This window comes from Lithobates pipiens, unplaced genomic scaffold (genome assembly GCF_037356315.1).
Source record: "Lithobates pipiens isolate NorthernLeopardFrog02 unplaced genomic scaffold, aLitPip1_a1.2 Scaffold_1, whole genome shotgun sequence".
Lineage (NCBI taxonomy): Eukaryota > Metazoa > Chordata > Amphibia > Anura > Ranidae > Lithobates > Lithobates pipiens.
In genome coordinates this window covers 98,559,444-98,581,578 of record NW_027507685.1, presented here as the reverse complement: position 1 = coordinate 98,581,578, position 22,135 = coordinate 98,559,444, and the positions used below count along the sequence as shown (strand labels likewise).

The window sequence follows — 22,135 nt, the reverse complement described above, 5'->3', positions numbered from 1 at the left end:
GCATTGACTGAACAGAGAGGGACGAGAAGAACCAAAATTGTGCATTTATTAGTGTACAAGTCAAAAAAAAAAAAGAGGGGGGGGGGAGGGCAGAAATCACTTCCCCTCTTAACATACAACATATCATAAAGGTTGATTTTTCCCCGAATCCCCCCCCCCAGTTAAGAGCCCCAACCTCCCTAGCTTTTCATGTTCCTAATATCACTCGGTGCACCAATCAATCATTACAACCCTAATCAAAAAAAAAAGAAGAAGAAAGAAGCGAGATTGCATCATATTTATTAAAAAATATAATAAATATAATATTAAAAAAAATAAAGGGGGCGGGGGAGGGAGAGGGACGATACGAACCAAAATTGTGCATTTATTAGTGTACAAGTAAAAAAAAAAAAAAAAAAAAAATCTCTTTCCTCTCCCATTTCCCCATCAGGGAGGAGAATTTTACTAAGAATGGAGCAGACAAAATCTGGATCATCTCTGAAGGATAACCAATCCACTTCTAGCTTTTATTTTTTTCAAAGATGAAAGCTTTGAATAAAACGTACCTATAGTCACAATATACTTCACCATCTGGACCTCTATTTTTTCCTCCCTCCTATACACCATATTGGACCTGGAGCTTCCCCCTCCTTTTCTTATACCTACTGCTGAGTTATACAAAGAAAAACTTCTACTGGCCTATGGCAGGAACCCGGACCATCTGCCACCTTTACATTTTCTCACGCCGTTACCTTGTGGCGGTAAGGCAAGGGACCGCCCTGCACAGAGGAACGTCATCACCAAGTCACCAATCATTTCTTCTGGATGTGCACAAAGTGTTATTTGGAGTATCGTGTCACTACTCTACTTCACCCTGATATGGACTTTCGTTATACTAGTAACACTTTATTATCGTTCTGAAGAATTATCTATGTGTTTTTTTCCCCATCATCGTAACATTAGTTTACACAATCAAATAAAGGTAAGGAGAAAAGGTTGGGATTTTGACAGTGCGTACAAGTAGATATATTAAAATTAAATTATTGTTTATTGAAAAATACAATAATGAACAAACACATAAAATCGTGAGGTAATTTACAGAGCAGTTTTGTAGCAGTTGGGGTCCTGGAAGCCAATAACGGAGACATTCATTGCACATTATCCCGACATGTTTCGCCGGTAGCTTCCTCAGGGGATGTGCAAGCCTCAGCCAAAACCCCAAAGAAAACAAGACCTCAACTAGATGTAAACGATCTGCCAATCAGACCTCAAATAGCATGCTCGCCACAAAGGGTCATAGAGAGAGGCAAAGAACAGGTTAAAAAACAAAAAGATGAGCTTGAATAAGTGAAACACCTATCAAAGTCACTTAACATGGACCAAAAGGGTTAGGCAGGCCGATATTTGAAAAAAAGACCAGATAAATGCAGACCCTCCGGTTATGGCCACGTTCACGGTTCAAGTTCTTTCACTATTGTCACTTTTAGCACTTTATACTTATTCTCTTATTGGCTACCCCTTAGCACTGTGTGGTTATTACCTAGGATTTTATCCCATATGTGTGTTATTGTATATTCACTTAGCCAATACCTAGAGCACAACAGCACTTAATGATTTTTATCCTAATGATGGGGCACTACCCCCCCCCCACTGATACCAATGATGAGGCACTATTCCTCCCACTGATACCAATGATGGGGCACTATTCCTCCCACTGACACCAATGAAGGGGCACTATTCCTCCCACTGATACCGATGATGGGGCACTATTCCTCCCACTGATACCAATGATGGGGCACTATTCCTTCCACTGACACCAATGAAGGGGCACTATTCCTCCCACTGATACCGATGATGGGGCACTATTCCTCCCACTGATACCAATGATGGGGCACTATTCCTCCCACTGACACCAATGAAGGGGCACTATTCCTCCCACTGATACCGATGATGGGGCACTATTCCTCCCACTGATACCAATGATGGGGCACTATTCCTTCCACTGACACCAATGATGGGGCACTATTCCTGCCACTGACACCAATGATGGGGCACTATTCCTTCCACTGACACCAATGATGGGGCACTATTCCTCCCACTGACACCAATGATGGGGCACTATTCCTCCCACTGACACCAATGATGGGGCACTATTCCTTCCACTGACACCAATGATGGGGCACTATTCCTTCCACTGACACCAATGATGGGGCACTATTCCTCCCACTAACACAAATGATGGGGCACTATTCCTCCCACTGACACCAATGATGGGGCACTATTCCTTCCACTGACACCAATGATGGGGCACTATTCCTTCCACTGACACCAATGATGGGGCACTATTCCTCCCACTGACACCAATGATGGGGCACTATTCCTCCCACTGATACTAATGATGGGGCACTATACCTCCCACTGATACTAATGATGGGGCACTATTCCTCCCACTGATACCAATGATGGGGCACTATTCCCTCCACTGACACCAATGATGGGGCACTATTCCCTCCACTGACACCAATGATGGGACACTATTCCTTCCACTGACACCAATGAAGGGGCATTATTCCTCCCACTGACACCAATAAAGGGGCACTATTCCTCCCACTGACACCAATGAAGGGGCACTATTCCTCCCACTGATACTAATGATGGGGCACTATACCTCCCACTGATACTAATGATGGGGCACTATACCTCCCACTGATACTAATGATGGGGCACTATTCCTCCCACTGATACCAATGATGGGGCACTATTCCTCCCACTGATACCAATGATGGGGCACTATTCCTCCCACTGACATCAATGATGGGGCACTATACCTCCCACTGACACCAATGATGGGGCACTATTCCTCCCACTGACACCAATGATGGGGTATTATTCCTCCCACTGACACCAATGATGGGGCACTATTCCCCCCACTGATACCAATGATGGGGCACTATTCCTCCCACTGACACCAATGATGGGGCACTATACCTCCCACTGATGCCAATGATGGTGTCCTTTCCTCCCAAACCTGACTATTCCTGGCCCATCCCTTTCATTCACGCATTTCAGTTCTTGCAATCATGGTGGCTTAGCGTCAAATGTGGGTTGTCTCTATGCAAATACAAGAACGCCCAGCCCTCCAGACTGGTGGGACCCCCATCAAGGCCTTGTAATACATACATAACCCCTTACAAAATCCAGCCCATCGCTTCAATCAGGGCTGGGGAGTACCGATCCCTCCTACCAGCCATAATCTTCCTCCATTCCATTGGAGACGCACAGAGATCTAGTGATGACATCACCAGTCCTAATATAAGCTAATATAATGAAAACGGAAAGGTTTTCTTTAAAAATTTCCCTTAGCATGTTGATGGATTGGGGTAGGGAGTTGGTGGATTGGGGTAGGGAGCCAAAGAAACTTCAACATTCAACACTAAAAGAATATTTCCAAAGGAAATTATTTTGCTGTCCTAACATTAACCCCCGGAGAGGGGCTTTAAAACCCAGCCATTAATAAGGCGAGCAAATGGGTCGTTTTTCCTAATTTCTTAAAGAGTGCGCACTGAGCGCAGTTAATTGAAAGCACGGCTCATCTGGAGCTTAATTGTTTAAGCCTAAACCAAATAAACATCCAGAACTTCAAAATGATGATGATATATTAGGCAGGAACTCTGCTGTAGGATTTCGCCTATCACAAGCCAAAGTGCTCCTTTTCAGGCTCAGGTTCTGCAGATCTTACAAAAAAAGCACAATATTATGACAGAGAAATTACGGCGCTGCGAAGAACTTAATTTATCGCCAACAATTTTCAGTTTTAAATTGGTTTTCAAGCAATAAACAAAAATGGTCTGGGCAGTGAAAACCGGGTCCAGTCAGTGCCGTCTGGTATTTTTAATTTTTTTTAAATATATAAATATATCTATATATTATGCCTTTGTGCCCTATGTACCAGCCTCTGAAGGCCTTAGTTTCAATAAAAATTATATTATAATTTTTATTGAAACCTCTGGATCAACTGTGGATTGTATGATGTTTTTTTTTTTTTTTTATTTATGGTTGAAATAGATGTCTTTTTTGAACCTGACTAACTATGTAATTATATTATGTAAATAATAAATTTTTTATATATATATATATATATATATATATATATATATATATATATATATATATATATATATATGTAAAGGTGCTCAGAAGGGTTGAGTTCAGGTACTGGTGTTGGATGAGAAGACCTGACCCCAAAAGGTGTTCAGTATGGTTCAGGCCAGGTACTAATATTGGATGAGAAGACCTGATCCCAAAGATGTTCAGTAGGGTTGAGGTCAGACTCAACTTTAACAGTAGAAAACAGAATGCAACAATCTTATAGCCTGACCTGCATTTCGAAGGAATCTGTGCTGGTAGTCATTCACCACACGACTGACCGGGTCATAAAATCCATCGCCGCAATCGTAACAGCCTTCCGGAATTTGTCGGGAGGGATCTAAATTTGTAAGCTGGGAGCGACCTAAGAGGGAAATAAGAACAAAAGCTTTCTGATTTCTCCTTAAACAGGTTTAAAGTGGTTGTAAAGACTTCAGGCTCGTGCATTCTCTGAATTAATGTAAAAAAAAAATGATTTGCAGCTATAAAACAGCTGACCATCACACCTATATGAGCTTGTTGGACATCCCATTCCAAAACCATGAACCTTTATTCCCTATCTGTGATGCTGGGCTGTATACCCTGTGATGGTGGAATAGAGAGAATGAATTCTAAGGGGTGGGGCTTATGAGAAGTAGGAGGGGTGAAAAGGGAAGGGCGGGGTCTGGCGAACCCCCATCCTAAAACTTCACCAGCTGGAGTTGGGTTCCCACCTACCCACAAACACCACTCTTCCGGGAAGGCTTTCCCCAAGATGTTGGAGTGTGTCTGTGAGAACCTGAGTTTGTTTATGAGGTTGGGTACTAATGCTGGAGAAGACCTGGCACACAATCAGTGTTCCAATTCATATCAAATGTGTTAAGTAGGGTTGAGGTCAGGTACTGCAGTTAGATGAGAAGACCAAATCCTAAAGGTATTCAGTAGGGTTGAGGTTAGGTACTGATGTTGGATGAGAAGACCTGACCCCAAAAGGTTCTCAGAATGGTTCAGGCCAGGTACTGGTGTTGGATGAGAAGGCATGATCCCAAAGGTGTTCAGTAGGGTTGAGGTCAGGGATTGATGTTGGATGAGAAGACCTGGCACACAATGGGCATTCCAATTCATTCCAAAGATGTTCAGTAGGGTTTCATAGTTTCATAGTTAGTAAGGTTGAATAAAGACACCAGTCCATCCAGTTCAACCTGAGTGAGTGTCTACAATTGTCCCTATCCCTGTACATTGCAAACTCACATCAGTCCCTACCCTCAAGGAGCCCACAATCCAAGGTCCCCATTCATATACTAGGGCCAATTTCTGGACAGAAGCCAATTAACCTACCTGCATGTCTTTGGATTGTGGGAGGAAACCGGAGTACCCGGAGGAAACCCACGCAGGCACAGAGAGAACATGCAAACTCCAGGCAGTATGTGTTGTGGTTGGGATTCGAACCAGCGACCCTTCTTACTGCTAGGCGAGAGTGCTAATCACTACAACACTGTGCCGCCCCCACAGTTGAGTTCAGGTACTGATGTTGGGTAAGGAGACCTGATCCCAAAGGTGTTTATTAGGGTTCAGGCCAGGTACTGATATTGGGTGAGAAGACCTGAACCCAAAGGTGTCCAGTAGGGTTAAGGTCAGGTACTGATATTGTATGAGAAGACCTGATCCCAAAGGTGTCCAACAGGGTTAAGGTCATGTACTGATGTTGGATGAGAAGACCTGGTTCCAAAGGTGTTCAGTAGGGGTGAGGTCAGGTACTGAAATTGGATGAGAAGACCCGATCACAGAAATATTCAGTAGGGTTGAGGTCAGATACTGGTTTTGGAAGAGAAGACCTGACCCCAAAGGTGCTCAGCAGGGTTGAGTTCAGGTACTGATGTTGTGTGAGGAGACCTCATCCCAAAGGTGTCCAGTAGGGTTCAGGTCAGGTACTGATATTGGATGAGAAGACCTGATCCCAAAGATGCTTAGTAGGGTTGAGGTCAGGTACTCATTTTGGATGAGAAGACATGATTGCAAAGGTATTCAATAGGGTTGAGGTCTGGTGCTGATGTTGGATGAGAAGACCTGATCCCAAAGGTGTTCAGTAGAGTTGAGGTCAGGTATTGATGTTGGATGAAAAGACCTGGCAAACAATGGGCATTCGAATTCATCCCAAAGATGTTCAGGAGGGTTGAGGCCAGGGTTCTGTGCAGGCCACTCCAGTTCCTCCACATCAAAGTGTGCAAGCCCTATCTATATGAAACTGCTTTGTACACAGGGGCACAGTCATGCTAAAACAAAAAAGAGCCTTCAACAGAACGTTGTTACAAGGTTGGAAGCACGCATCTGCTATAATGTCTTTGTATGCTGCAGCATTAACAGTACCCTTCTCTGGAAACATCATTTTGGTCTGCAGAGGCCAGAGCATTCCCAGCCCCCATAGCAGCACCTAAAGGCAGTGTGCTTAATAAAAATCTGGCCTTGGATTTGATAGAATTGAGTTTTGCTGCCCAATAATAGAACATGTAAAGGTTAAGTAGAGAGTGACAACAAGCACTCCTAATTGTCAACGTTGATTTGTAGCGTGTTAGAAAATATGTGCATGATCCACAGACCAGGAAGGCTTCCACCTCCATTAGCCAGCAGAGTCAGAGAGAAGGTCTCAGCAGGGTGGCGACAGACAGATCCCTCACCCATCAGTCCTGGTGGGACAGGGACACAGCATGGTATTGAATGAAACTTTACCTGCAGGTTTTAATCCATGGCAAATTTCAGTATAAAATCTTCTGTCATAGCCATCACAGTACAGCCATTTCTCCTTTTCATATTGAAGTCCATCAGCAAAAGTGTATTTTCCCTGTTAAATTTTGAATTAATTAATGATTAATTAATTTGATTAAACAGAAATAATGTAACCTGCATGAAAACTCAAAGTGCTTTTCCAGCCAAAAGGGAAAATGTGTATGTGTGTAGTATAGTACCTCTAATAAACACTGATATCATGGCCATGGTAACCTCAATTTATATCCCATTGCAAAGACCTGTTGATCCTGCTGGTATCCAGCTGTGTTATATTTCTGGTGGAATGCCAATAATGCTTTCTAGTGGCCACTGAAATTCTTGACATCCAATGAAAAGTACCAAAAAAAGCCCCCTATAGCTCCTCCCACCCAGCTTGCATTGTTGACTGCTCCTACAGTAGGCAGCTTGCCATGACATCATTCCCCAAAAGTCCCCGCCCACCTCAGCATTGTAAGTAATACTCTCATTCATTGCAATGATTCAAGTCCCCGCCCACCTCAGCATCGTTGACCCTCTCCTCATTCATTGCAATGATTCAAGTCCCCGTCCACCTCAGCATTGTCGGCCCTCCAGTGGCGACCTGTCCATAGGGGGGCGCACGGGCGCCACCCCCCCAAAAGCTAGTCATAAATAAATTGTCACCAGACACAATGCACTATGGGCAGCGTGACATCTGTGCAATCACGTGATTGCAAATGAGAGGTTTAATTTGCCTGGTTTACTGAGTGCTTGTGGCACAAAGCAATGCACCGCAATGCTCCCTTATTGGTCATTCTCCCTGTTGTGTGGTTTTCCTATTGGCACTGTCGTAGGACATTGGCAGTGTTTTCCGGTCTTCCAGTTTCTCTGTGACAGTGGGAAACCGGAAGTGACATGGTGGCTCCGTGGAGGGAACGCATGGCCCGAGCGGCACTTTCTTTCATCTCTCGGTTGGACTGGTAGGTTCTGAGACAGTGCTGGGCTGTATGCCCTATCTGTGATTCTGGTCTGTATACCCTTTCTGTGATTCTGTGATGCGGATCTGTATACCCTGTCTGTGATGCTGGGCTTTATACCCTGTCTGTGATGCTGGGCTTTATACCCTGTCTGTGATGCTGGGCTTTATACCCTGTCTGTGATGCTGGGCTTTATACCCTGTCTGTGATGCTGGGCTTTATACCCTGTCTGTGATGCTGGGCTTTATACCCTGTCTGTGATGCTGGGCTTTATATCCTGTCTGTGATGCTGGGCTGTATACTCCTGACACCATAAGTGGAATAGAGGGAACGGAGTGGGTGGATTATATAAGGGGTGGGGCTTATGAGAAGTGGGAGGGGTCTGGTGCCCCCTATCCTAAAACTTCACCAGCCGCCACTGCGGCCCTCACCTCATTCATTACAATGACTCAAGTCCCTGCCCACCTCCGTGTTGTCGGCCCTCCCCTCATTCATTGCAATGATTCAAGTCCACAGCCACTTCAGCGTTGTTGGCCCTCCCTTCATTCAGTATAATGATTCAAGTCTCCGCCCACCTCAGTATTTTCAGGTTCACCCCATCCCCCTCATTCAGTGCAATGATTCCACTCCCTGCGAACCTCAGCGTTGTTGACCATCCCCTCCTATATTGCAATGTCTCAAGTCCCCACCAACCTCTGTGTTGTCAGCCCTCCTATTATTCATTGCAATGATTTAATTCCCTGCCCACCGCTTACGGCCCGTTCACACTTGCAGCATGCTAAAACAGTTACCTTTAGTGTTTGGCAAAGTGTCAATTTTGCTGGCCAGTGAGCGATGACCTGGGTTGTTCTTTACAGAGAAAAGCCAGTCCGCACACATGGTGAGAATATGTCCTTGTTTACATAATAAAAATACACCAGAAAATTAGAACACATAGTCCTTCCCCACAAAATGTAATTGAAAAACACCACCTCTATGACTAAGCCCTGTAGGCAAGACGAAACATGTCGGTGGATGCGGCCCGAGAGGAGCCTAGGCTGAGGTCACTTTCTATTTCGATTTTCTGCACAGGCTGTTGAGGAGTACGGCGTCTTTCAAATACACTTTGTACACGAGGCCTGGATGGATACTATAGACGCCGGCACCCAGGTATGGTGGGTCACCGGAATGGATTGAATGGCTGCTTGGAGCAGCACCCCAAGTACACAGATGGGGTCACACAGTCCTTCACTGTCACTGAATGTATCTTACCTCCAGCGCTATACCACAATCCCACTGAGCTTCATATTTACTTCCATTTGGGAAGTACAGAGTTCCTCGGTTGTGGAACATTCCGTCCTTCATCTCTCCTTCATAGCGGGTTTCTGTAGGGAGGGTATATTCCCCTTTACCTTCCAATCTATAGGAGGGGAAAATAAATAGTTACAGTGTATCTAAACCCCAAAACAAAAACATGTAACGCCTTACCAATCCTCTCTTTCTTTCCTTCTCCCTTTCTTTCTCACTCCATCCCTCTTTCTTTCATTTTCTTTTCTTCTTTCTCCCGCCCTCTCTCTCCCTCCATCCCTAATTCTTTCTTTCTCTTTTCGTTTTTTTTTTCCCATTTATCTTTCCCTCCATTCTGCTTTCTTTCCTTCTCTTTTTCTTTCCTTCTCTCTCCCTCCCTCTTTCTTCCTCTCTCCATCTGTCCTTCTTTCTTTCTCTCCCTCCATCGTTCTCTCTCTCCCTTTCTCTTTTCCTCCATCCCACTTTCTTTCCTTCTCTTTCCCTCACTCTCTCCCTCCATCCCTTTCTTTCTTTCCTTATCTATTTCTTTCATTTTCTCTCCCCTCCGTCCCTCTTTCCTTCTCTCTCCCTCCTTCTCTTTCCATCCCTCTTTCTTTCTCTCTCCCTCCATTTCTCTTTCTTTCTCTCTTCCTCTATCCATCCTCCTTTCTGTTTCCCTCCATCTCGCTTTATTTCCTTTTCTTTTTCTTTCCTTCTTTCTCCCTCCATCCCTCATTCTTCCTCTCTCCCTCTGTGCTTCTTTCTTTCTCTCTCCCTCCACCCCTCCTTCTTACTCTCTCCGTCCATCCCTCCTTCTTTCTCTCTTCCTCCATCCTTCTGTCCTTCTTTATTTCTCTCTTCCTCCATGCCTCTGTCCTTCTTTCTTTCTCTCTCTCTCTGTCCTTCCCTCCTTCTTTCTCTCTCCGTCCATCTCTCCTTCTTTCTCTCTCCGTCCATCTCTCCTTCTTTCTCTCTCTGTCCATCTCTCCTTCTTTCTCTCTCCTTCCATCTCTGCTTCTTTCTCTCTCCTTCCATCTCTCCTTTCTCTCTCCCTCCACCCCTCCTTCCTTCTCTCTTCCTCTATCCCTCCTTCTTTCTCTCTCCCTCCATCCTTCTGTCCTTCTTTTTTTCTCTCTCTCTCTGTCCTTCCCTCCTTCTTTCTCTCTCCGCCCATCTCTCCTTCTTTCTCTCTCCGCCCATCTCTCCTTCTTTCTCTCTCCATCCATCCCTCCTTCTTTCTCTCTCCATCCATCCCTCCTTCTTTCTCTCTCCATCCATCCCTCTGTCCTTGTTTCTTCATCTCTCCGCCCATCCTTTTTTCTTTCTCTCCCCCTCTTTCTTTCTTTTTCTCCCCTTCATTCCTCTTTCTCTCTCCCTCTCTCTCCCTATATCCCCCTTTCTTTCTCTCTCCCTCCCTCTTTTTTTCTCTCTCCCTCCATCCCTCTTTCTTCCTCTCTCCCTCCCCCTTTCTTTCCTTGTCTATATCTTACATTTTCTCTGCCCTCTGTCCCTCTTTCTTTCTCTCTCCATCCTTCTTCCTCTCTCCCTCCATTTCTCTTTCTTTCTCTCTTCCTCCGTCCATCCTTCTGTTTCTCTCCATCCCGCTTTCTTTCCTTCTATTTTTTCTTCCTTCCTCTCTCCCTCCATCCCTCTCTCCCTCTGTCCTTCTTTCTCTCTCTCTCCTTTTTGTTTTCTCTCTCCCTCTTTCTTTCTTTAAAATTTCTCTCCCCTTCATCCCTCTTTCTTTCTTCCTCTCTCCCTCCATCTCTCTTTCTTTCTCTCTCCCTCCATCCCTTTCTCTCTCCCTCCATCCCTCTTTCTTCCTCTCTCCCTCCATCCCTCTATCCCTCCATCTCTCTTTTTTCCTCTGTCCCTCCATCCCTCTTTCTTTCTCTCTCCCTCCATCCCTCTTTCTTCCGCTCTCCCTCCCTCTTTCTTCTGCTCTCCCTCCCTCTCCCTCCCATTTTTCTATCTCTCTCCTTCCATCCCTCCCTCTTTCTTTCTCTCTACCTCCCTCCATCCCTCTTTCTCTCTCTCTCTCTCCCTCTTTCTCTCTCTCTCTCTCCCTTTCTTTCTTTCTCTCTCTCTCCCTTTCTTTCTTTCTTTCTCTCTCTCTCCCTTTCTTTCTTTCTCTCTCTCTCCCTCTTTCTTTCTCTCTCTCTCCCTGTTTCTTTCTCTCCCTCTCCCTCTTTCTTTCTCTCCCTCTTTCTTTCTCTCTCTCCCTCCATCCCTCTTTCTTTCTCTCTCTCCCTCCATCCCTCTTTCTTTCTCTCTCTCCCTCCATCCCTCTTTCTTTTTTCTTTCTCTCTCCCTCTTTCTTTCTTTAATTTTCTCTCCCTCCATCCCCCTTTCTTTCTCTCTCCCTCTGTCCTTCTTTCTTTTCCTTCTATCTCTCTCTGTATCCCCCGTCCATCCCACTTTCTCTCTCTCCATTCCTTCCCCTATATATTACCACATTCTCCACCATGCAACTCACCTCAGACTCTATTTAACCACAAACCCTATAAGCTACGCAATTTTTTACCAAAATTTTTAAGTGTCATTTAAACTACGCCCATTTTTCCCTCCTAATAGACCACGCCTACAAAATGAATGCCCCACCCCTAATTAAAATAATACTCCACCTACGGGGGGAGTGTCGCTAAAAACGTTTTGAGAATGTTGGCAAGTATATTTAGGCCCACCCTCTTCGCGTTACGCCGGCGGAAAGAGGTTAACTACATCGGCCAGCGCCCTTTTCCTCTTTGTTTACATTCAGTGGCGGGTCAGGGACTCTCCCAGCTGGCAGCTGAATGGGACTTGGGGATGGGTCATTGGTTGCTAGGACCCCTGCCAGCATCTTAGCAACCGGCGAGCCTTGAGCGGGAAGCTGTACCATTCACAGGTGCAATTGGCAGACTGATTGTGTCCAATACCTGAACCCCCCCCCCCCCCCCTTCATGCAATGGTTTCTCCCACTGCCTCATCTACTACAGGTGGGACGAACCATTGAGTGAGAAGTGGGGGGTGCAGCTATTTCATTCAGTGTCTCTTTATTTCTCCCCCACCCTCACATGAAAGAATTCCCGTCCCGCCCCGCTCACACGGCTCTCCCCCTACCTGTCCTCCCTCCTCTCCCCTCGGTACCGGCTGCCCGTGTACTCCATCTTCAGGCCGCGGCGTTACCAGGGCAACCCAGGACGCCTCACCGCGGTAACCTGGGTCACGTGACGGTGCCGGCGGCCCGGAAATTCCCGGCCAAACAAATTTAGACAAGCCGGACACCGGCCGCATCAGAGACCCGCCACAAATACAAAGGATGCGGTTTATTCCGAATTCTATCCTCCAGGTTAGTTTTGAGGTAAAAAGGGGGACGGGGCGTGATGACGTTGCGCGTCGCGACGTGCAGTGAGAGGAGATGGTGTGGCGCATGCGCGGATGAGCTGACCTTCCCGGGACAGAGGCGACCATGCCTGGGACTGTGGACTTACCTCCAGCGGAGGAGCTGGAGGTCCGCGAGGTGGGTGAAGTGTGCGGTGGAATGGGGAGGGGGTGTGTGTATACAAGGCCTGGAGAAGAGGGGGGGGGGGTGTTAGGGGGTATAAGGAATACAATATGTTATCCTGTGTCTGCAGGACATTTCCTGTACAGGTGATAAGAACATTATAATGAGGTCCTGTCATCTCCTGTATTCGGAGGGTAAGTGACAGGGCCACCTGAACCCCCCTCAACCAATCACAGGACACGCTTCTATGTCCAATCAGCGCCTGTTCAGCCCGGCCCTTTACTTCTCAGCGACCAATGACGGGACGCACCTTCGCGTCCGAGCGACCAATGACGGGACGCACCTTCGCGTCTGAGCGACCACTGACAGGATGCACGCCCTAGCGACCGATGACAGGACACACCTCCACGTCCTAGCGACTGATGACAGGATGCACCACCACGTCCCAGCGACCAATGACAGGACGCACCGCCTAGCGACCAGTGACGGGACACACCTCCGTGCCCTAGCAACCAATTACCTTGCGCAGTCTGGCCACCTGCGACTTAACAACCACATGCAGCCCTGTTATCTGCATCCTATCAACCCATAACACTGTTCGGCCCAGCCACCTATGTCCTCTTGCTCAATGATACAAGTCAGTTCGGCCACCTGCACCCTAGCAACCAGTGACATTGTGCAGCCCAGCCATTAGCATCCTAGGAACCTGGCCACTTGTGTCCTTTCAAGCAAGGATAATAAGCCGTCTGCATCCTTGCAACCAGTGACACTGTGCATCTTCGTCACCCGCGTCCTAGCAACCAAGGATGATGTGCAGCTCAGCTGCCTGTGTCCCAGCAACCAATGACACTGCAGCCTGATTATATCCATCATAGGAAGCAATGTCATTGTGTGGCCCGGTCACCTGAGTCCCAGCAAGCAATGACACTGTGCTGCCTGACCATATGCATCCTAGGAACCAATGACCCTGTGCAGCCTGTCCAGCTGTCCTATCAACCTAGAAAAATGTGTTGCTTGCATTCTAGCAACCAATGACACTGCAGCCTGACTATATCCATCCTAGGAACTAATGACACCGTGTGGCTCCGTCACCTGAGTCCCAGAAAGCAATGACACTGTGCTGCCTGACCATATGCATATGCAATGACACTGTGAGGCCTGGCCACCTGTGTCTTTATCAACCAAGAAAAATGTGATGACTGCATCCTAGCAACCAATGATGCTGTGCAGCCTGGTCACTTGTGTCTTTATCAACCAAGAAGAATGTGCCGCCTGCATCCTAGAAACCAATGACATTGTGTGGCCCGGTCACCTGATTCCCAGCAACCAATGACTCTGTTCGGCCCGGTCACTTGTGTCTTTGTCAACCAAGAAAAATGTGCAGCCTGCATCCTAGAAACCAATGATATTGTGGAGGCTGGTCACCTGAGTCCCAGCAATCAATGCACTATGCGGCCTGGTCACCTGTGTTTTTATCAACCAAGCAAAATGTGCTGCCTGCATCCTAGAAACCAGTGACGTTGTGTGGCCCGGTCACCTGAGTTCCAGCAACCAATGACTGTGCGGCCCGACCATATTGATGGTAGGAACCAATGACACTGTGCAGCCAGGCCACCTGTGGCCTACCAACCAATGGTAATGCGCCACCTGCTTCCTAGCAACCAGTGACACTTGTGTGGCTCAGTCGCTTGTGCCATATCAACCAAGAAGAATGTGAGGCCGGCCACCTCAGTCCTAGCAACCAGTGACTATGCAGCCCTGCAAATTGGGTCCTATTGACACTGTGCAACCCAGCACACCTGCATCCTGGTCCTTGTATGACACTGTCCAGCACTGCAACTTGCACCCCAGCAGCCAGTAACCTTGTGTGGCCAGGACACCTGCGTCCTAATGACCAATGAAAAGACAGGAGGGGTTGAGCTGGGGAATTCGGAGGGAGCCTGCTTGCTGGTGCCCCCCTTCTCCCAGGTACACTCGCTAAACCTGGGCTGGTGACATCAGAGTTAAGGATGGGTAACGCCTACAAATCGGGCTTCTCTCGGGGAGGAGCAGAGCAGCTAGAATGCAAGGATTAAAGAAGATGTTTTATTTTAATTCCTGTACGATTTTTTTAATTTATTTAATTTTTTTGCGCAAGCTAATACAGGTATTTAGACAACAATGGATGGACCTGTGGTGTGTTTATTTTATTTTTATTTTTTTGCAGAGTTATATATATATATTTTTTTTTATTTTTTTATTTTTTTTTGTATATATATTTTTTTTTTTTTATGTCCTGTTTTAACACCAATTTCTATAACTCTTCAGATCAATGTGAGTTCTGCCGTGCTGAAGGCTGCTGCCCACCACTATGGGTCTCAGTGTGACAAAGCCAATAAAGAGTTCATGTTATGTCGCTGGGAGGAGAAGGATCCAAGAAAATGTCTGAAAGAGGGCAAGAGAGTCAATGAGTGCGCCCTGGAGTTCTTCAGGTATTGTCTGATCACATCCTTTAATGATCCATCCGAGTTGTAATTTCTCCTCTGCCATTTACTTAGCTTACCGCGCTATAGCCAGGCGATGGCTAGAGCGTGGCTCTGTTGTTCTGGGAGGGCCTCAGTGGACATCCTCCCAGAACTACCACCACCGGGGTGCGCTTCTGATGTGCTCTATGATCGCTGTGTCCTTTGGACACAGCCAATCACACAACGGGGTAACGGACCAATCACAGCAGCCCTTTACCATGTGATCAGCTGTGTCCAATCACTGCTGATCACAATGTAAACAGACTTGCCGGTTATTGGCAATACTTTCCTCATGCGCTGTCACAGGGGACAGTGCGGCCCCCTCGTTGCCCTTCAGTGCGGCCCCTGTTCTGTCTAAAACTGTCCGCCTATCAAATAGTGTCCACTGTGTACTGCGCAGGCGCAGCGCTTGCGCAGTACGGAGCACAAGGAGATTCGGAAAATCTCCGAAGATGAACGGCGCCTGCCAGGTACAAGCCCAACCATCCAAGTGGACATAGGGCTGCACATATTAGCGGTTTAGACAGTTTTGGACAGAACAGGTGCCGCACTGAAGGGCGACGAGGGCATGTTATGTCAAAAAGTGTCCCCCATCGGATAGTGTCCGCTGTGTACTGCGAATGCACAGTACACAGGACAAGCAGATTCCGAAAATCTCCGAAGATGAACGGCGCCTGCGCCGTGAGTCCAGGTGCAAGCCCCACCGTCCAAGTGGACATAGGGCTGCACATAGTGGTGTGTTTTTTTTTTTTTTGTTTTTTTTTTTTTTTTTATAGCAGAGACCCTAGAGAATAAAATCGTGATTTGTTGCGATATTTTATGTCACCCTGTATTTGCGCAGTGATCTTTCAAACGCAATTTTTTTGGGGGAAAAAATTACACTTCAATGAATTTAAAAAACAAAACAAAAAAACAGTAACGTTAGCCCATTTTTTTTTTTTTTTTTTTGTAATGTGAAAGATGATGTTGCGCTGAGAGAATCGCAATCTTTTTTTTGATAAAATTTTTTTATTTTTCATATTTACTTCGAAATGACAAGCAGTGGATAAGCATAAACAGTAGATATATAAGTATTACAGAAAACAGATACATGGTTCGTAACAAACAGCAATATGCCTAAAAGCCAATATTCGTATAACGGTGTGCATAGGAGCGAGAGCACGGCCTACCAAAGAGAACGTGACATAACAAAATAAAGTCAGCACAAAATTGTATCTAATATTCATCACTTGGTAGTACAAGTCAGGGGGGTTCCTCCCTAGTTGCCCCACTGGGTATTTTTAGTACGCCCAAAGAGTTAGTAATATCCCTCTTGAGATACCATTCTGTGTATCGAAATGGCTGCATAGTCCTGTGTATATCCTCTTTAGTAAAAACATGCTCCATAAATTTGCGCCATCTCGAAAAGAAACGTGTGGTGGATTTAAAGCTTAGCAGTATAGTATCCAAGCGTTCGAGATAAAAAAGAGTTTCCAGGGTCTTTTTCACAGCCTGTAGTGAGGGCGGTGAAGCTTTGATCCATTGTGTCAGGATAGTTCTTTGTGCAACCAGAAGACATATATGTACCCATTGGGGTATAACTGTAGAGCTATCTGTAAGGTGAGGTTCAGCAGATGGGGTACATCCGAATAGACATAAGAGGCGGTCCTTGGGCAGGTCCTGGTTTGTCACATCTCGAATAAATCGCAACACTGAGTTCCAAAAAGCCGCAACATGCGGGCACTCCCATAAGCGATGGAGAAGCGTAGGACGTAATGTTGAGCACCATGTACAACTTTCCTGGTTAGGATCAGTTCGGTTAATACGAAAGGGGTAGTAGGCCCTGTGAAGAATCTTGAATTGGGTTTCCCTCCATGTTTCGGAAATCGTAACATTTCTAACTTTAATATACCCATCTAGTAGTTTCCCTGGGAGATCTATATCATCAAAGATGTCTGCCCACTTTCGAAATGGTTGTAGATGGTATTTGGCGGATTGATAGTCAATAAGAGAGATGTAAATGGTAGAAATAGAGTAGTCACCATTTTGCATTATCGTATCTATGAAGGATTTCTGGAACTGATTCGTTACGTGTCTATGCCTGTCACCCAAATAACTAAGGAGCTGGCGGTAGTAGAAGAAAGAATCGCAATCTTTATTCCTAGCAAATAAATCATGATTCTCATTATTTTATCCCGAATCCTACAGCTCTACTCCATAGGCAACACTTTAAAAACCTTTACAGGTCATCCGTTTTTAAAGTTCCACATGAGATCTCGCTCTATTATTATTGCTCTCTGTTTAACGTTCACATAATACCATTGCTTTATTCAAAAAGGTTTTATTTTTATGCTATGTTGTTTAACCCTTTCAATACCGGGCACTTAGACACCTTCCTGCCCAGGCCAATTTTCAGCTTTCAGCGCTGCCGCAAATTGAATGACAAATGCGCGGTCGTGCTACACTGCACCCAAACAGATTTTTTTTTATCATTTTGTTCCCACAAATAGAGCTTTCTTTTGGGGGTATTTGATCACCTCCCGGGGTTTTTATTTTTTGCGCAACAAATTTAAAAAGAACAAAAAGTTTGACATTTTTTACATTTTTTTGTAAATAAGTAAGTTTTCTTCTTCAATGACAGGCACTGATATGGCGGCACTGATGGGTACTTATGGGTGGGCACTCATAGTTGGCAATGATGGGTACTTATGGGTGGGCATTGATGGGCACTCATAGGCAGCACTGATGGGTACTTGTGGGTGGGCACTGATGGACACTAATAGGTGGTACTGATGACACTGATGGGTGGCATTGCTGGGCATCACTAATTTTTTTGCGCCATAGAGGTGCGCATTTGTGGGCACTGATTGGGATATGTTGGGCATTGATTTTCACATGTGGATGACCATGGAGGATGTACCTGGCTATCCACATGTTGCCCACTTCCCTGGTGTTCCTAGCGGCTTCCCTGGTAGTCTAGGGTTGGCATCTGCGGGGGGGGGGGGAGCTGTGCTGTGCTGATAAACAACCAGTGCCGGAGGCTCTTTACTGAGAACGGTGTAGCGGTGCGTCAGACTGACACACCGTACCCACCGATCGGCACATGACAGCTATTATCCTGCAGGGCGTCATATGACGGCCCATTTGGGATAACTGAACCACTGCCCGGCCGTCATTCTGCTATAGGCCGGGCGTGAAGTGGTTAAATATGGGTGTGTGTGTGTTTTTTTTTTTTTTTTTTTTTTTTATTTTGTTTTGCTTGTTTTTTGTTGTTTTACTTTTTTTGCTATTGCATGGAATGTAAATATCTTTTGACAACTATAAGCAGTGACAGGTCCTCTTTACTGAGACATCTGGGGTCTATTAGACCGCAGATCTCTGCCTTTTGAAAGCTTTGGATCAAACCTGGATTGGTTTGATTGGAAGCTTTCCCCAGTTAGAAAACAAAAGAGTGAAAGTGACAAAGTACTTGTCGCTTGCGGTTTCGTATACCATAGAGATGATTGGGGGACGTTCCGGTCTCCGATCACCTCTATGGTAAGCCAGCCAGCTTTCGGTGCTACATACAGTATACAGCGCTGTGTTCTAGCTGTATGATGTGAACTTCTTGTCCCACTTATTATTATATTGTTATACAGGTTTTATATAGCTCTAACAGTTTGTGCAACGCTTTACAACATGAGGGCAGACAGTACAGTTACGTTACAATTTGGTACAAGAGGAATCGGGGGGCCCTGCTCATTAGAGCTTACAATCTAATGGAGTCAGACTGAGCGCTGTTCAGCCAGTTTGCAGGGAAGTTTTGTATTCTATGAATTTAATAAAAGCCTTCCTGCGATTGGCTGAGACAAAGATCATGATGTCATCCCTCCAGCCTCTCCAGCTCGGCCAAATGGAGTAAGCTTTGTATTTGAATGCAAAGCTCCCTGTGAACGGCTGAGTAGCACACCCCATATAGGGAAAGGTAACACAAAGGTTGCTCATTTTATCATTTTTATTCTTTATTTTTATTTTTTTCCTCTTTTTCCAGAAACGTTAAAACCCACTGTGCGGAGCCTTTCACAGAATATTGGACTTGTATCGACTATACTGGCCAACACGAACTCCGCAAGTGTCGTAAACAGCAGCTCGCTTTTGATAACTGTGTCTTTGACAAGCTGGGCTGGGTACGCCCGGACCTGGGGGAATTGTCCAAGGTGAGATTTTTTTTATTTGGGCTGGAAACCAAGCTGGACCGGTTCAAACAGTTGCCAATCCTTATTAGGCTGTTCTGCGGGTATGTGGTGGTGGTGGTGATCTCCCTTTTTAGAGGCTTGGAATGCTACCATACTGAGTTTAGAAACTATGCTTAAATGAGAAGGAAGGAGCACCCAGTGTCGGAAATATGGTAGAATACAATCATTTATTGAAAGTGTGAGAACGTACAGATCGAGCCAGTGAATTTTGGGGGAATTGCCTGTCAGGGCTGGGTTCAGCCCTTCCTTCTCTGAGCTGGCCGCTCAGCTGTCGGGTAATTGCCAGCTCCTATCTCTCCACAGTTAATCAGCTGTTGATGATATCCTGCTCCTCAGTCCTGCCTACTTAATCCATCCAGTCCAGAGGATCTCTGCCTTTGCCTTGGTCAACATCACAAAAATGATCTCCTGCATTCCTGTTCAAGACTTGCTTTGCTAACATCCCTTCTGACTCTAGATCCTGCTTGCTGTTCCACTACATTGATCATTGACGTTTGGCTTGTCTGACTATCTGTTCCGGTTTCTGAACTTTGGCTGTTTTGGTTACGTTTGTCTTTTTTTTTTTCAGTTAAAACTTAAGGACCAGTTCACACCAGACGCAGTTCTGTGCGCTTTTTTCTGCACTAAAAATTGCATGCACCGTTGTTTTCCATGTATTCCAATGGTTCTAGTTCACACCATGCACCAGAAACTGACCGGAACTGACTGTATTGGTGCAGAAAAAACGGAACTACATCTGCTGTGAACTGGCCCTAATAATAAAAGTAAAAAGAACAAACATAGCCAAAGTTCAGTAACCGGAACGGTTAGTCAGACAAGCTAAACGTCGGGGATCAATGTAAGTGGAACAGCAAGTAGAATCTGGAGCCAGAAGGGATGTTAGCAAGTCAGCAAGTGAACAGGATCGCAGGAGATCATTTCTGTGATTTTGACCAAGGCAAAGGCAGCGCTCCTCTGGACTGGACGGCTTAAGTAGGCAGGATTGACGAGCAGGATCATCAACAGCTGAGTAACTGGAGAGACGGGAGCTGACAGCTCAGAGAAGAAAGGGCTGAGCCCAGCCCTGACATTACCCCCCCCCCCCCCCCCCAGAGGCCTTTTGCCTCTGCATTACATATGCCGATATTTGCTGCCACAAAAAATTCTGGTACTGCCTTGAAGTCCGTCCATCTCCACCCTGAAGAAGGGGGAAGACAGTTCTCCCGAATCAGAATGGCAAAAATGGATGGAATCCAGAGTAGTACCAACATTTTTTTGTAATTTCAAATTCAGGCTTGTGTAATGCAGAGGCAAAAGGCGCAGGGGGGGCAGATCACCGCAAAATGTGTTGGCTGGATCTGTACATTCTCACACATTTAATTTTACGATTTGTAGTCTCCCACCAAGGGTTGAATTATTTCGGACAATTATTATTTCGGACAACGGATGTTCCTTCTCATTCAACCCTCGGTGGGAGCTTATAGTCGTTTATTGAAAATGTGAGACTGTAGAGATCGAGCCAGCTAATCTCAGCTTATTACCTGTATAGAAGACACCTGGGAGCCAGAAATCTTTCTGATTGATAGGCAATCAAATATCTTATTTCACTCATTAAAATTCCAATCAATTTCTAACTTTTTTGAAATGCATTTTCAGGATGGTTTTTGTTGTCTCTCACTTTGAAAATAAACCAATCATTGACACTTTTTAGACTGATCGTTTCTTCGTCAGTGGGCAAACATACAAAATCGGCAGGGTGTCAAATACCTTTTCCCCTCACTGTACATCTTGCATTACTGTAAAAGAATGCAAAAAAGCCATTAAGAATTTTTACATTTTAGATTGGGGGTGGGGCTTATCCGTGCTCCCCGTAGAAGGCTTCGTCGCCAAGATCAGACGCACACTGATGTCAGTGTTTCATAAAACTTTATTGCTTCACGTGTCCCATGCTGGGGGACGTGCCTGGGACCTCACCTGCTGATGCGTTTCACCCTATAGTGTGCCTTCAGCGTAGAGATTCCAGTTTAAACCAGATGTAAGGCAATGCACAGGAAGGGAGAGGTGTGGATGGGCCCCTGGGGATGGTATTGTTGCAGGGTTACAGTCAACACATAATAATATCCTACTTTTAGCGAGTAAATCTGGTCATTAAGACGTTGCTTCTTCGTTTTTTTTTTTTTTTTTTTTTTCTTCCACATTAGGTAACAAAAGTGAAAACTGACCGACCTCTTCCAGAAAACGTATACCAGTCGAGGGAGAGACCATTACCCAACCCTCCTGTGGAAGGAGAGTTAAAGCCGTCCAGATTTGGTAGTAAGCTCTTCTTCTGGCCCTGGTGAATGGTTTGGTGGATCATGTGCACTTCCTGATAACCTTCGCTGGTCTTCCTTCCTCGGACCAGTTTTATTATCTATTGTAGAACCAAATAAAATTATGAACCTGAAATGTCTGCTTTGTCTTATTTTAGCCTCTTTTGCGACCGCGCTATATAGCCAAATGTTGGATACAGCACGGTCGCACGTTTCCGGGAGGGTGTCTATCAATGTTTTCCTGTGATCACGCTTCCAGCGTGCATCGGCAGGGATCTTCAGATCACGGAGGTTAGGACTGAAGGATTGGAATACTGACCTCCCCCAAAGGTCAGCAGGCGTGTCTCCCGGAGGTCAAAGGTCAAGAGGTCTGGCTGACCCTCCCCCACCAAAGTGTTCCGCCTACCCCAACTAAGTCGGGGCATGAACAAGTTGGGGGGTAAGCGCTTTGGGGGTTAAAGAGGCAGTCGCTGCCGATCGGGTTAAAGAGCCAGTCGCTGCCGATCGGGTTAAAGAGGCAGTCGCTGCCGATCGGGTTAAAGAGGCAGTCGCTGCC

At 45.9% G+C, this 22,135-nt stretch overlaps 2 protein-coding genes across 2 annotated transcripts in view; one reads left to right on the top strand and one right to left on the bottom strand.

Moving 5' to 3' along the window:
- Positions 1–12,375, bottom strand: part of MORN5 (MORN repeat containing 5) — a 32,111-nt gene extending 19,736 nt beyond the window's left edge. The window contains exons 1-4 of the mRNA XM_077466823.1: positions 12,189–12,375; positions 9,075–9,222; positions 6,832–6,943; positions 4,358–4,489 (exon numbers count right to left, since the gene is read on the bottom strand). Coding sequence (XP_077322949.1) covers positions 4,358–4,489; positions 6,832–6,943; positions 9,075–9,222; positions 12,189–12,235 — 439 coding nt within the window. The 5' untranslated portion in view covers positions 12,236–12,375. The remainder of the gene's footprint in view (positions 1–4,357; positions 4,490–6,831; positions 6,944–9,074; positions 9,223–12,188) is intronic.
- A 62-nt stretch (positions 12,376–12,437) lies between these two features.
- On the top strand, positions 12,438–21,715 carry NDUFA8 (NADH:ubiquinone oxidoreductase subunit A8). Its single transcript, XM_077466914.1, has 4 exons — positions 12,438–12,588; positions 14,881–15,044; positions 19,087–19,252; positions 21,472–21,715. The coding sequence occupies exons 1-4, from the start codon at positions 12,538–12,540 to the stop codon at positions 21,607–21,609; spliced, it is 519 nt and encodes a 172-aa protein (XP_077323040.1). The 5' UTR covers positions 12,438–12,537; the 3' UTR covers positions 21,610–21,715.
- The last annotated feature ends 420 nt before the right edge of the window (positions 21,716–22,135 follow it).